Source organism: Mustela putorius, unplaced genomic scaffold, assembly GCF_011764305.1.
Source record: "Mustela putorius furo isolate JIRA1106 unplaced genomic scaffold, ASM1176430v1.1 tig00000508_pilon_pilon_pilon, whole genome shotgun sequence".
In the NCBI taxonomy this organism is placed as follows: domain Eukaryota; kingdom Metazoa; phylum Chordata; class Mammalia; order Carnivora; family Mustelidae; genus Mustela; species Mustela putorius.
Genome location: NW_025421402.1, coordinates 7,260,603 through 7,277,385, shown reverse-complemented (window position 1 = coordinate 7,277,385; position 16,783 = coordinate 7,260,603). Strand labels below are relative to the sequence as shown.

Genomic DNA, 16,783 nt, shown 5'->3' with positions numbered 1-16,783 from the left:
TATAACAATGTTAATATTTCAAGTTAAAATGATTATTGACAATATCAATTTCAATGGTAATAAACATTCGTTTTCTATTCCTAGGTATGGAATATTGTGTATGCCTGTGTGTTTTTTTAAAAAAGGTCCATTTATAAATATACTTTCTTGTTGTCATTTCATCATCTGATTTGACTCTATTGTGTTTTGAATGTGACACACTATGATCTAATGGAAATAGTTTGCTGGGAGACACAGAAGTGCCTTTGATCATAGGACCTTTTCCTGAATTAGAGTCAGAGTGATACATTGTTTAAAAGCAAGTGTGCTAGCCATCGCAGAGATCTGGATTTAAATACAATGTCTCACCACTTAATTAGCTCAGTGCTCCAGGTTACATAAACTCTCTAAATTTATCCCCATTTCCCTATCTGAAAAATAGTAATTATATTTTTACTTTGCCCACCGTGTTTTTTCAGAAGATCTAAGAGATAATACTTGAAGAGAGCAATATTAATGTAGTGCCTGTCTCAGCAAATGCTTACTAAATGTTAGTTAATATTATGCCTCATGATCTGGCATGAAGAGACAGTAAAAGAGAGAAAAGAAGAAGAAACAATTATGAGGGATTATAGAAAAGTGAGAAATGGGTACGAAAAAGACAGGGAATGAGTCATATTTGTGATGCAGTTTTCTCTATCAGTGACCATATTTCACAAGAAATCAAGGTGCTAGAACAAACCCTTGGGGGCAAAGATTCCTTGGTTAAAGTTTCATGAATTTGAAGATGAGAACAATATATAACCGAAAGTGGAGATGTATTGCCCTACCCTGCTTCTATAAATTATTCTTCACCATTTCTATGAATAATGAGAGGAATCTGGTTTGATGTTTCTGTATTTTAGTTACACAGAAGACTGATATAATTATTAATGTGAAAAATCAAGACTTAATACTAATGCTTATGAGAATGAAAAAAAGACATTTTCATATTGCTATGGTCTGAACTGAATGTTATGTTCAAAATACGTTAAAATCTTAAAATTTGTTAAAAGATTAACCCCTACAGGTGATGGTTTTAGTAGGCCATAGGTGTGGAGTCCTCATGAATGGGGTAAATGACCTTAGAAAAAAGACCCCAGAGAGATCCCTTGAGCCTTCTGCCCTGTGGTTAAACAAATGATAAATCTGCAGTCAGAAGGGGGTCCTCACCTGACCATGTTGCCACCCTGATCTCCCACTTCCAGTCTCCAGAACTGTGAACAGTTTCTGTTGTTTATAAGCTACCCAGCCTATGGTGATTTGTTATAGCAATTTGAATGGATGAAGACATATTTTATATGAAATGCTTTCAGGAGCATATTTGTACAGTTCAATGAGGAAATAAAAAATTCATAAATCTAATCAATAATTTTCATATAATTTTAAGGCATTATTATGTTTAAAGTTATATTATTCTCCAAATAGGTATCAAACTTAATATGGTTTTTTAAAAAGGCTAAAAATAGTTCTTCACAAGAGTAAGAATTGGCAGCTTTATAAATGAGAAAATGTTTCCTATGCCTAAAATTACTTTTAATTACTTTCATTGTTTTCAGAAAGTCAGGAATTGTCAGGATCACAATAAATATCAAACATTCTTTTCCACACTCTACACACACACACACACACACACACACACACACAAACACACTCCAAAATGACCTAATTCAACTTCCTCTCAACTTTTTTATTGAAGTTATTCATGTCATAAGGTTATTGAGCAGTCTGTGGAATAAAGTGGTATTTTAAAATAAATCAATTCACTCAGTAGTTTGAAAGTGAATGTTTGTACTCTGGATTCATGGCTCCCTTAAGAATAGATTTATAGGCTTTAAAACAGCCTTAAACTGTGCTATTTGATTTATGACTGAAGAAATTCTGAATTGCTGCTAAAGAAAACAGACAAAAATGAAACCACTAAAGATATGCTAGTTTAATATTTATTTACTTATTTATTATTTCAAGTTTTATATATATTTAATTCTGGTTGGTTAATATATATGGTAAAATTGGTTTCAGATGTAGAATCTAGTGATTCATCACTTATATACAGTACCCAGTGCTCATCACAACTAGTGCCCTGCTCAATACAATACCCATCACCCATTTAGGCCATCCCCCCACCCACCTCCCTCCAACAACCCTCAGTTTGTTCCCTATAGTTAAGAGTCCCTTATGGTTTGCTTCTCTCTCTCTCTTTTCCCCCTTAATTTAACATTTTATAAAAGAACTCCTATCTAATGTTTTCCATTAAAGGAAAGTTAAATTATAAGAATGTTTGAGACATCATCTAAATTAAATCCATATGCACTTAGGCTAGTGAGTTTGTGTCCCATGGAAGTTTTTTTGAGTTAAAAAACAAATAATTCATACAAAGATGTTTCTGTATTTTCTATAAAGGCTCCGTTTATAAGTTTACTTAGTCTGTGATCTAAGTAGAGATAGAAAATAACTAGTTACATTGTATTTAGATGTACTGTTTTATTTGTTTATTTATTTATTTATTTTAAGAGAGAGAGCACAGGACTGAGACAGGGCTAGAGGGAGAGGGAGAGAGACAATCCCAAGCGGACTCTCCACCCAAGATGGAACCACATGTAAGGCTGGATAACAGGACCCTGAGATCATGACCTGAGCAGAAATCAAGAGTCCAACACCCAACAAACTGGGTCACCCAGATGTCCCATATTTAGATGTATTTTCAACATATTTTCAGAATCATAGATATAATTAGTGAATAAACATATTATAGTCTAAAAAATTCCAAATTTGGAATCAAATAGTAGGTTGTATTTTCAATCCCATCTAACCAATACTTCATGACTTCATATAAACCAACTGAGCTTCCTGAAAAATAGTGACAATTTTCAGAATTCTCATGACAAAAATAAACAAAACTTAAGCAATCTGTAGTAAGACTCCAACATAAATTCTAAAGCCAAATAATCACTCAAGAATTTAGGTTCAAAATAATAGCTTTTTCTTTTTAAAGCCAATCACTTGGTGGAATAACAAAAATTATTTCAAAATCTTGACTTTATTCTCCATGTCTAAAAATCAGATATTTCATCTATGTAATTCTCTTTGGTAGCTTTCAACTTCATCTATTATTCTGTGACTATGAAGTTGTCACTCTAAGTACGTAGAACCCTCATTAACTTGCCATTCCAACTCCATAAGTTTGAAAGTCAAATTTAATTTTACGTCCAAGTGAAAAGGAATTCCAAGTTCTCTATTTAGAGATAATGCTAAGTAATCCTCAAATTTATGCTAGTTTTCTACTACTGTTGATCAGAATATATCTCCCTCTTTTCTCTTTTTTTTCTCCTCTCTTTCTCATTCCCTCTTCTCCCACTCCATAAACAGTACCCAGCTTTTTGTTATTACCCCTAAAAGAAAATCAGACCTAGTCAATTACTTTTACACTTATGAGTTAAATCTCTTTTTAAATTTTTGTTCTAGATTTACACATTAGGTTGCATATTCGCACATCCTTGGCAATCTGGTTTTGTGTATGTGTGAGTGCATGTGTGTGAACGTATGTGTGTATGCATATTTAATTAAATCTTTGCTTTCTTTGGTCTTCGTGGAATTTGAAACATAGCTAATTTATTGTCTTGGTATTATTTCTCACATTGGTGATTAATTTTTTTTCCCTTGAGCCTTCAAAACTGTCACTCAGAAACAGCTAACATACAGAGATTTCAACTGTCTACTGCCTTTGGACTTTCCTAGAGCTTTAAACACAAAAAACAGTACTTTTTTCTTCCTTCTTTAGGCTCTTGAATACTATTACTAACTAAATGGTGGCTGCCTTCCCTTAGATTTTAAATAATTAATTTAAATAATTTATCTGTGTTAATAAGTTGAGAAGGGAGTGTCATCCTCATTTTTAACTGGTTGTATTATTATGTAGAAGTCCTAAAAAAGTGATTCATAAATCTGTAGATGATGGAGAGATGAAATATATGTTACTTATTTTATGTTTCACTACATGTTCAGGAAGTTATGCTCCAAAAGAATTACTTGAGTTCTCGAATTTATATGGACTAATATCTGGGGAACAGGTGTGAGAAAGGATGTTAAGGGTGCAGGATAATGGTGGAAGAAACATAAAGTTGACAGAATTTATTGATATGGACTCATGAAGTAGAGTTTCTTTTTGGATGTTGTACCTTGGGGAGTTAGAAAGGGTTCTAATCGTTCATCTGGTTGGTTGGCTGTAACAGGTACCAAAAGGTGGTCCATAGCAAGCAAGTTGGACATACAGGACCTAACTCATTTTAATATAAAGCAAGGGACTGAAGCCTTGAGATTGGAATTTGAGAGTAGATTTGTCATTTAAGACCTATTCATCCACAATAAGAGGGTCTAGAAGGCATTCCTTTTACCACAACTGTAAGAAATAAATTTGTGAACTGAGTTCCAGTATCCTTGAAGAGTTCAACGATCACTCTTCTCTCTAAGGCCACACCTTAGAGTGGTAATTGCAGTCACTCAGTTGGGAAACCTAAATGAAATGGGAGCAGATCAATGAATCCCAAGGAAGCAGGGGCCAAGTAGAGGCAATCAACTGTCCAAGGCAAGGTGAGTGAACATGGTTGTTATAATGGACAGCAGAGCCAAAGCAGCAATCAGAATATTCCAACTTGTGCAGACCTATGGCATTAGCTAATTGGTCATTGTGTTCCTATAGGTAAAACAGATAGGAAAACTACTAAAATTTTACCTAATCTGCATAAGCATAAAGCATCTAGATCAAGTGAACAAAACTCTAACCTGAATCATAAAAGTAGAGTAACAACCTTTCAAATAATACCCAGATTTTAGCAAGTTTAAAGAACCAAAACACTTCAGTGAAAGAGAGGCTTATTCCTTTTGTGGAAGGATTCAGTACACTGCCAAAAATCTATACCATTAATCTTTTTTCCAGCCTTCCCCAAAGGGTCATATGACCTTTCACCAGGGTAACTGTACACTGAAGAAAAAGAAACAATCAGAACTTTTAGAGACTAGTAGACACTAGTTTTGAAAAGGGACTAATTCCATGGACACTCAAAACATCACTTTGGTCCACCAGTTAAAGTAGGAGCTTATGGAGGTCGTGTGATCAATACCTCAGGTCTGTGTCACAGTAGACTCAGTAGGTCCCAGAACCCATCCTGTGGATATTTTCCCAGTTCTGATCCCAGCTGGCTCCCTGACCATACTGACCTATAAGTTGGGAAAAGCCAAGTAGAAGCCACTAGAACTGCTTCTATCTAAGAAAATATTAAACTAAAAGCAACACAGAATTCCTACAGGGATTGCAGAAATTAGTGCCACCATCAAGGACTTGAAATATCTAAGTGTAGTGATTTCTACCACATCTCCACTCAATTCACCTATTTGGCCAGCGCAGAAGACAGATGGAGCTTGGAGACTGACAGTGGATTATCCTAAATTGAAGCATGTGTTAACTCCATTTGTAGCTGCTGCACCCAATGTGGTTTCATTGCTTGAACAAACTGACATTCCCTAGTACCTAGTATGCAGCTTTTGATCTGGTAAATGTCTCTTTATCCAACCACATCAATAAGGAACACCAGAATCATTTTGTGCTCAGCTGCCAAGGTCAGCACTACATCTTCACGGTCCTACCCTACTGGTATATCAACTCTCCAGCTCTATGCTTTACTTTCGTTTGTAGAGAACTTTACAATCTTTCCTTCCTACAAGATAGCATGTCAGTCCATTACAGTGATGACATTATGCTGATTGGACCTCATAAGCAAGAAGTAGTAATGATCCAAAACTTACTGATAAGACATTTGCAGGTCACAGGATGGAAAAGAGATCTGACAAAAATATAGGGGACTCTTACCTCAGTGACATTTCGAGGGGTCCATGGGGGGATGGCAAGATATCCCTTCCAAGGTAAAGAATAAGTTGTTGCATCTAACCCCTCCTACAACCAGAAAAGAAGCACAACATCTAGTGGGCTTCTTTGGATTTCAGAGGCAACATATTCCTCATTCAGGAGTGTTACTCTGGCCCATTTACTGAGTAACCCAAAACCCTGCCAACTTTTAGCAGAATCCATACAAAAGAAGGCTCTGTAAGAGGTTCAGGCTGCCTGGGTGGCTCAGTGGGTTAAGCCTCTGCCTTCAGCTCAGGTCATGATCTCCAGGTTCTGAGATCGAGTCCCGCATCGGGCTCTCTGCTCGGCAGGGAGCCTGCTCCCTCCTCTCTCTCTCTCTGCTTGCCTCTCTGCCTACTTGTGATTTCTGTCAAATCAATAAAAATCTTAAAAAAAAAAAAGAGGTTCAGGCTGCTATGTTAGCTGCTCTGACACTTGGGCTTTGTGTTCTAGTAAAACCAATGGCGCGTGCAATGTCACTGGCAGATGGGAATACTGTTTGGAGCCTTTGGCAGGCCCTAATACATGAATTGCTGCACAGGCTCTTAGAATTTTGGAGCAAAGCCCTGCCATCTTCTGTGAATGGTTACCTTCTTTGGGAACAAAGGAGCTCCTTTAGGGCTCTTTTAATATTATCATACTCTGTGATTTAGGTCAATGGAAAACTGCAAGAACACAATCGAGATAAAACTACTAATGGCCCAGACCATTTGTATGAGTTTGGGGCTTTTGTTAAAGTGGCCCTATGTGCTAGGTCTCTGATCTATCTGTGTGTTTCATACTGAATGGTGTGTAGAGATATCAGTAAGGATCATGACAGACACTAAGTTCAGGCAATGAGTCTTACCCTATGACCATCAGTTGTATGCCTCAACCAGGTATCGATCTCCATCCCATACAGCATTTAAGGGAAGAACTGATATTCTGTGTATTATACAGGCCTATTACATGGTTGCTTGTGTGGAGGAAGATCAGTGGCCACGCTGAGGTCCACACCTCTGAAAACAGCTCACTAAGATGCTACAAAATGCTGCTTCTGCTGCTATGCGTCTGTAACAACAGACTCTGATCCCCACAGTTAGAAGTAAAAGTACTCATGGGCCTGTGTGGCATAGCTAAAGGGTTAATTCAAAACTCAGTGAAGACTTGGGTTCTAAATAAATAAATAAATTCAATGAAGCAACCACTGCCATCTGGGAGACCCATAATTCTAATGAAACTCATCAGAGACTCTCTGGAAGAGGAGACGTATAACCATGAGGAGGGTAGAAAGGAACCCCCAAGGGGCTAGCCACCAAAGACAGAATTTGGGAATTAAGTCTTTTTTTTAAGGTGGAGTGATAATATCAGCATCAGAATTGTTATTATTATACATTTTGTAATTACTTTTTTTGTAGGTGTCAAGATACTTTTTTACTCTTCTTATAGTTAATTTTATCTGTTGTAATCCATATACCGATGTGTGTCTAATAGATCAGAATAAAAGTCTGGCCCAAATTTAGACTGAATTCATCATTAATTTGTGGTTTATAAGGAAACTAATAAGTGGTTTTCCTTAACCAATTCATTCATTTCATGTCTAGAAATAATGACATGTAAGAATATATTTGTTTTCTACATAAAATACCCTTTTGGGTTGTCTATGTTTAGGTTTTCTTATATATACATACTTATATATGTGTGTATAAAGAATAGTTTATATACCTGAATAGATTTAAACTCTAAAACCGACTTACAACAAGCAAATAATCAATAGGAAAGCACTGAATAGCCACACAGGCTTAACAGGCCCAGAAAGGTATTCCAAAGGTTTATGTTATTAAAATCATACTTTCATTGCCACTTTTGTCCTCTTCACAGTTCAGTTTTTTAGTTTGTTTTGTTTTAAATTTTATTTTATTTTTTTTCTGTGTTCCAAGTTTCATTGTTTGTGCACCACACCAACTGCCCCATGCAATAGGTGCCCTTCATAATACCCACACCTAGGCTCACCCAACCCCCCACTCCCCTCCCCTCCAAAACCCTCAGTTTGTTTCTCAGAGTCCACAGTCTCTCATGGTTTGTCTCCCAGTTTTTCCATCATTTTCTAGAATTACAGGAATATACAGCCTAAGGCAATGTTTTCAACCATGGGTATACATGTATGAGGCAGATCCTACACACTGTAGGGTAAGTCAGGGACGGTATCATTCTATCATCTCCAGTATTTTACATTCCAGAAAAAAATGACCTAAGCATACGAGTTTATGGAAAACTATTACTGTGATTCTAATAAGCATATAGCACAATATCGCCATGCCCCATGGTGTTTAAACACATACCACACCACACACACACACACACACCCCTCTTTTCTGTTGAGAATTACTTCCCTAAAGCATATGCAGTTATAGATAAATGAGCTAGTGGAAAGAAAATTTCTACGCTATATGTAATGTCTTAATTAAAGAACAAACACAATGTAAGACTTGGCAGTATAAATATGCAATTTCATCTTTAAGAATCTATACAAAACAATATTATTGATCTAAGTATACTGTTGCATGCACATCACTACTCCTTTATAAAGACCTAGACGACCCAAATCAACTTTATAATTTTCCATTTGGTTCTGATTGTTTTGTAGACTTTAGCAGCCATTCAACAAGGAGCTGTGAATGAAGACTTAATTTACTTCCTACGGCAATGCAAAGTGAAGGAATGATCTCCACGCAGTTTAAGATGTTAAGTGGACAGAAAGCCATGACTATGCAGTTAAATTAAATCAAACAGATTGGATGCATTTAAACAGCTTCTTGCTAATAAGTATGCCATTGAGATTCTAATTAAGTTAGAGTAAGTAAAAAATGCAAGTAAGAAATGTCTTCCTGGGGATGGAAATGTACAAGATAAGGATCAGAGCCAGAAAGCATTTTATTTTATTTTATTTAAAGATTTTATTTATTTATTTGACAGAGAAAGAGATCACAAGTAGGTAGAGAGGCAGGCAGAGACAGAGGGGGAAGCAGGCTCCCCGCTGAGCAGAGAGCCTGATGCGGGGCTCCATCCCAGGATCCTGGGATCGTGACCTGAGCTGAAGCAGAGGCTTAATCCACTAAGCCACCCAAGTGCCCCAGAAAATATTTTAAAAGAATTGTAAAATAAGGTAAGAAAAAGATTCAAGAGTAAAATTTCTGTAAGAAAGTGGAAGAAAATGACAAATGAGCTCAGACTTATGGAGTGTGTGTGTGTGTGTGTGTGTGTGTGTAAAATAGAGTGCATTTGAGGTTAGTGAATATACTTATGTTTGAAAAATGTCACAAGGTATTTATTCAAATTACAAGACTCATACTATTATATTATTTATAAATATAAGCGTATTGAAACAAATGTTTTCTAAGGGAATACCATCCAATCAAAATTATATAGCACAGAAAATTAGTGAAATAGGATCTATGTTACTCATGTAGTTTGCCCCAGAATTGTTTGCCATTAGCTATCTGTGAACAATTAACACATATTTGCCCTTTTTTATAACCTGTGAAGTGATAGGTGTGCCTGGGTGGCTCAGCCATTAAGCGTCTACCTTCCGCTCAGGTCATAATCCCAGGGTTTTGGGACTGAGCCCCGCATCAGGTTCCCTGCTCAGCATAGCTCAACTCGCCTTGCTTGTGTTCCCTCTCTCACTGTCTTTCTCTGGCAACTAATAAATAAAATCTTAAAAAATAAAAGGATTTGTGAAGTGGTAATTATATGTTCCCTATTTTGTCTTTACTTTGCTATGTGTTGAGAATAGACCATTTTACACACAGGTAGTAAAAGGAAGAGCCAACATTTAAACCTAGATATTCTGGTACCAAGTCCATTGCTCATTTGGTCAGGCAGAATAATTGAATAAATGATTTGTACCAGGAACAGGGACAGAAGGAGCATCAATAAAGAATGGCCAGACTATAGAGTAGTTTAAAATCCAGCAACAAGAAATTTGACTTGATATAGTAGGCATCAAACACCCACTATATGCATCATGCATCATGTGAACAAAGTAAGGAATATGGTCATTAATCTGTCTGTTCTATGTAAAATATTGAAGGGAAGAGAATTTAGATATAGTAAATCCACCAAGATGTACTTAAATTCAAGAATAGGCGTGAAATTCTGATGTTAGCTTTCTGAGAAATCTTTCTTGTATGTTTACTGATGCATTCCCAAGCATCTAGGTGGGTGCATTTGATGGCTAGTGGTGCTCGATAAATATTTATAGTTCTAGTAGATAATAAAATAGAGAGGATCTGGCAGAAAATGAGTATGTTCTTCATTTTTAAAACTTAGGACAGAAAACACAAACTTGCTATCTATCAACATAGAGGTGATAATTGAAACCACAAGACATAGCAAGTGTTCTGAGATCAAGTATAGAAAAAGACTGAAAGACTACAAAACACAACTTCAGTAAATGCCTGGTTAGTATTCAAGTGTCATTCCCCACGTTGATTCTCAACCAAAGCATCTGAGGATCTCAAAACAGATGGTAGAAGAGAGATGTAGTTCAGAAATCAGTAGAGGCTGCTACAGTGAGAACTAGTGATTAAAAGAATCTCTGGTGTCAGATAATGATAAATTCTAAAAACCACGTCTGCGGCTTCCAAAGTTTTTGGTATTGGTCAAGTTAACTTGTCTACATCTCTGCTTATTTCAAAACAAGAATAATATTGTCCGCCATATTGGCTTCTGGTTAGGATTAAATAAAATAATATAGTGCTGAGCATTGTGCAGGCATCAAGCTTAAGGCTCTGGGTGAGACTGATTGTGATGAAGCTTAGCCTACCTTCAGGTGGTTAACGGAGTACTTTCTGGAAACTAAAGATGAAGTCCAGTCCTAGAAGGGAGACAAAGGCAGACTGCTGCAGCTACTTGGAGTCTTGGGCTCCAGAGCCAATCCCAGGGACAATGGGTTAGGGAGAAGCCTTCAGATGAAGATCACATTGGCACCATCTAGAAATGAGCTGTTATAGGCAGAAACTGAACAGTAGAAAGAAGGGGGAAAGTTTAAGAAATAAATCAATAGAAACAGGTCAAATAGGTAAAGAAAGTAACTCATAATATGAAAACTGAGGATAAGAGAATTTTAAGATGTAGGAGGTAATGAACCGTACTAAAGATTATATGATGTTTAAACAAATAAAAACTAATTTAAAATGCCAAGGATTTTGGCTTAAAGATTTCTACTGACTGAAGAACAGGTAAGTATAGCAGTGGAGAAAAAAACTGCCGAAAACACGGATAAGGAATAAAATTGACAGCATATATGAACTTTTCTCAGAGTTAACAAGAGTAAGATAAGAAAAAAAAAAAAAAAAAATAATGGGGCTCCTAACTGCAAAGCATGCAACTCTTGACCTTGGGGTCATGAGCTCCTTAGTGGGTGTAGCAATTACTTAAAAATAAAATAAAATCTTTAAAAAAGAAAAAGTAGGAGAAAAAGGAAATTTTTTCTTGAGAACTGGGGAAAGGTCTATATTCAAAGGTAAAAGGAGAGAGTTGATGGAGAGGGGAAAAAAAAAAACAAAACCTAAAACCAAGAACTAGAACTGGAAAGGATGGAAATTGTAGACGCAATTGGAATTACAAAGATAAATGTCTAAAAATTACAAAAATTACAAAGATAAATGTCTATCCAAACTACAATTAGAGGTTTTTCTTTTCTTCATAAAACGGATTGTAAGAAAGGTTCTTATATTGGAAAACTCAAATTTCTCAGTAAATTAGAGGGGAGGCACTTCGCTTACATAAGGAACTGGCTGAAAGATGTGGAGACCTAAAATAATAGCTATAAGAAAGAAATCAATTAGTGGGAAAAAGTTCCAAGAGTCAACTTGCAATTGGCTGCCATGATTCAGAAATGAGCCAAACTTTTGCCTTCCTGTATCTGAGATTGTAAGTTAGAGACAAGAGGTGACAGGGAAGTGTAACAGCTGAATAAAAGCAAAGAGCATTTGAATCAACACATAGAACTGCAGCATAGCCCAACTTACATCTAAAAGTTTCATTCCACTTCCTAATGTAAAGCTATGAAGTTTTTAATCAAATGAAAATTCTGTTCTTTCTGGAGCATAGAGTGAACCCCAGCAAGTGTTTCTACCACTGTGGACCAGGTCCGGACTTATACCTGAGAATCCCTTTAGGAAAGACAAGGTGAAGTAACTTTGCTTGTGACATGTTACTAAAATATTTTATGAAAAAAACGCATGCCAATTCAAGGCACTTGAGGTGTATTTGTGCAGCTGGTCAGGTCAAATACTGGTATAAATTAAAAATTAGAAATATATGTTGATCTCATTATAAAACATGTTCTAAAAAAAAGAAAAACTCTAAAATAAATTCCTCAAAATCAGTATGTGCCAGGGATATGTTCTGTTTTTATCTAAAATTTTAATTTCCTTAACCTGCAGGCACCCAGGGTAGCTGAAACCCCTAAGCAGCTTCGTGCCAAACAAACATTACATTTCCAGTGTGGACCATGATGTGAAATAGGTCAGACAGCACTCTTCTAAAGCTTTAATCGTGCAGCCCAAAGGGAAACTTCCTTGGTGAATATTTAGTAAATTCTGAAGGATTCAAGATATAATAAAACAAAATAATATATTGAAAAATATAATAGAAGTATAGCTCATAAACAATTAACTAAATAATTTAAGATGTTTAAAATAATTTAATGAACAAAATTTGTGATGTAGGCAACAGCCATTATATCAAAAATGTGGGTATTATGAATATAGAATTTTTCTCCAAAATCCAACAAGCTCAAAAACAGACCTGTACTTTTCTTTTTCTTTTTTTTTTAATTTTATTTTTCTTAAATCGAAGTGTACTTTTAGATGGCAACTTGGGCATATAAGCTTTCCACTTAATGGGCTAAATTCTACCATTGCTTTGACATTCAAAATGCAATTTTTAAAGTGTTTATATTTGTAATGGTTTCATCAATTATATTTATGCTTGGGAGTCTGTGTTAAGTGCTAAGAACATAATGACAATTATTTATCATGGTTTATATGAAGAAAATGGAAAATAAGATTAAAAATACAAATCTCATGAAGATAGTATCATGGTTTCAGAAATATAATGTGTGTATACACACACAATATATTGTTAAGAATATTTTTTTTTTATTGTAACAAATCAATTATTAACCCAGGTCAATATTATTAAGCACTAAACTGACAGCTTCTTCATGACAATAAATTACAATTATTGAAGAGTAAATTAAATGCTAAAAAGTATGCTAGAGAAAGCACAAATCCTATTGTTCCTAGACCCCTTTCTAGGGTCTAGACTATCTTAGTCTTTAATTCTAAAGCTTAGATAGGAAGCGTAGGAAAAGATGTGTTTCATATCACCTGACTGTCAGCACTTTCTTAGTCTCAGTTGATTACATTGAAGGTGGGCACCTCACTCAAGGACAGACAGAAAATCCCAGCCGGTAAGTGACTAGCAGCAAGTAACAACATGACTGGACTAATATACAAACATAATGTGAAGACAAACAGGTAAAATGAACTCGCAGTATTATTGGGAAAATACAGATATGCTAACTTGAAAATAGAGTATTTAGAACACTTCAGTGTAATTAATTTGTTTTATTTTAACATCTGAAGTACTGAATTTAATTGTTAATACTCTTTCCCTTTAAAAGCATTGAATTTACATATTAAACTATTTGAGGCAAGGGAGACAAAATACTTACTTGTGATGCTATTTCTCGAGACTGACACAAAGGGAGGAAAAAAGAAACACACAAAATACAGTTTAAACAATGACTAAATACATACATGAAACAGTCAACAACAAGGACAAAATATGACAAGTCCCCATTTAACACTTATAATACAATTAGGTGTTTCATTATTTATTACAGGGCTTCTGAATAAAATTAGATAAGGAATAAGTTGTTATTTTAAAAGTCTAGCAGAAAGTTCCTGTTAGATTATTTTTTGTCTGGTTAGTAAAATTGTCTCTGAAGGCTTTGATAGAAAGAAAAAATAGTACTGGTAGGGAAAATAAAACAATTGATAGGAGCTTATAAAGTTCATGAGAGAATATTTGACAAATTATTGGCATTCAATAACCATTATTAGCATTAATATTTGTAGTGTGCTAAAATCTGGATCGCATATAAAACTTAATACTCACAAAAATTTAATACTTTTAAATTTAGATATTGTCATAAGATATAAATTTGTTTATAGATATATTCTGAGCTCTCACATTGGCTATAAAGTCTAAAATCTGACCTTTCCAGTCACCATATAACCCTTAAATATTGAGAGGCAATACAAATCATGCTATCTTAGTCTTTAATTCTAAGGACTAATATTCTATTCGTTTTTCAATAGGTAGAAATAAAATTTTCAGTTATATTCTTTGGTGTAACATAACTCAAATTTAACAAGTTATCTAGCTCTCTGTTTATACAAATATAAAAAACACATATAAACATTTGATTATAGGATCCTTAAAACTGTTTATCTCAGGATTCTTAACACATGGCCCAAGAGAATAATAACATTGCTCTAGTGAATAATGACAGAGAATGAGCAGCTAGAATTTCAAAACTATCCTATCTTAATCCTTTTTAAAATAATTTTATTAACGTGATTTTGTAAAAAAGATAAGCTTACTTCAGTAATACATTTAAAAAGACTATGTTCCAGTTGAATAGTAAAGAGTTAATGATTGGTAGATAGGACAATGATTATTTCATTATATCACATGCTTTAAAGTTTTAGGATTTATTATTATGAAAGTAACCAACAATCACAGTAACATATTCCACAAATTTACTGTGTACATTGAAAAGATGTTGGTACTTTAATATGCTTTTAAATGATCTCTAATTTCTAGTAAAATTTTCAGCGATTATAGAACACCTCAAGCAAATGTAACTTTCAATACACTGGAAAACTGGAGGTAAATACAGTTCCACATTTTCTTACCAAAAAACCATAGGAACAAATATACTTATTAATTTAAAATTTATCAAATTTTGGAAAGACAGTATTATACCATATCCTGTATGGTAGTCAATGTCCCTAGTGGGTCTCGGGGAGCAGCATTTCATAATTAAAAATAATAATATATCTGCAACAAAAAGTAAGAATATTCACTTTAAGTGGAGCAATATTAAAATTTCACATATAAAATGAGGTGAAATAAATTAGTGAGCTTTTTGGATTTCAGAATTGTGGATAAAGGATTATGGACAGAAGTATAGTCCTTCTATACAGCACGAGTCCTCACACCTCCATACTTTGAACCAGGAGATTCTGATGTTTATTTTTTGCTTATTTTTTATTATTTTATTCTAATGTTTATAAAGATTTTCTTAAACTGACATACATAGATGATGGTAGAAGCTCTGGGAAGGGGATATAGAACCAGGTAAAAAGGGACAGGACCCAGCTGTACCCTACTACCCAGCTATATCCATGGACTGATTTTTTTTTTTTTTTAATTTATTTATTTGACAGAGACACAGCGAGAGGGAACACGAGCAGAGGGAGTGGGAGAGGGAGAAGCAAGCTTCCCGCTGAGCAGGGAGCCCAATGTGGGGCTCGATCCCTGGACCCTGGGATCATGACCCGAGCCAAAGGCAGCTACTTAACCACTGAGCCACCCAGGGGCCCCTCCATGAACCGACTTTGAGTCCCTGTATGCACCTCCACTATATTCTTTATGTTTGTATGAATTCTCCTTCCACCAATATTCAGCCCCCTGAAAAACTGAGATTATATTTCCAGGTCTTTGGTACATTTTAAAATTTCAATTATAAATATTCTTTATCATCGTCTGTCCTCTCAAAGATGTCTGCCTGAAGAATGTAGTGTTTCCCCTACTCCCACAGACAAAGCTAAATAACTTTTTTTTCTATACATAGACCATGAGAAGATGCTGAAGACAGACTAGAAAATAATATGGCATGAAATCCTGCATCGGCCTTTAAATTGTATTTTTTTAAACTCCATGAAATAAAGGAACAAGGCCTAGTTTTTACCTGTGTTTATTCCTACCATGTTCTGATGTGAAATGTCGGCACTTAATAAAAAAATTATCCACAGAATAGGACAGATTTTAATACTTGCAATGTAATCTGAAAAAAATAATCAATGTCTAATGCAACTACCATATGACTATAAATTATTAGTTGTTTTATTAGCTACAAATACACTGTGATGTCAGAAAATGTTACGATTTGTTTTGAAAAATAGAAGCATCTAACATAATCATTTTTATTTCCCTAGGACACATCTACTTTTATCTCTTTCAGCTGGTTATGTAAGTCTTTATCTTGGTTTTTCTGTAATAGGTTTAATTTAATTTTATTTTTTTCAGTTTCTGCTTTCATCTATTCATTTCACACTCTGGAAGAAAAGAAATTAATCTTTTCCACCTGATCCAGTACCTTTGCCATCTCTCATCATTTCAAAATTGTTCAAGTGTAATTCTGGTTAGATCCAAATTGAGGGCATATTATGACTAAGTACAATTTACAGATGATCTATGCAGGAAACATGGCTACTAGTCACTTCTTGCATGAATGTTTTTGTTCGTGGTGGTGATAACATATTCATGAAGTTAATAACTTTGTTATTTTTATAACTGCTTAATTATACCTGTTCTTAATTCACCGTGAGATCTCTAGCAACTGTCTAAACATTCCTTAAGACATTGAGATATGCAAGATACTCTATAGACTTCATCTTCCTGAACAAATCCCTCTGAAACTTTCTAACCCATTTCAGGTTACCCTGATGTCTGAGGGTCTTTTCACTGTCATCATAGGGATTTCCTTGGCTTCATATTTGTTGCCTGGATTTCATAAAG

General features: G+C 35.0%; 1 protein-coding gene across 9 annotated transcripts in view; it reads right to left on the bottom strand.

Annotated features, from left to right (window-relative positions):
* Nucleotides 1-16,783, bottom strand: part of KCNT2 (potassium sodium-activated channel subfamily T member 2) — a 345,029-nt gene that overhangs the window by 30,276 nt on the left and 297,970 nt on the right. For 5 of the 9 annotated variants that reach the window (XM_045081137.1, XM_045081140.1, XM_045081141.1 and 2 more), the window contains 2 exons: nt 13,647-13,667; nt 10,728-10,778 (listed from right to left, as the gene is read on the bottom strand). The exons of 2 other annotated variants lie outside the window; for them this stretch is intronic. In XM_045081137.1, coding sequence (XP_044937072.1) covers nt 10,728-10,778; nt 13,647-13,667 — 72 coding nt within the window. The remainder of the gene's footprint in view (nt 1-10,727; nt 10,779-13,646; nt 13,668-16,783) is intronic. 2 more of the 9 variants (XM_004756478.3, XM_045081139.1) reach the window with 2 other exon arrangements.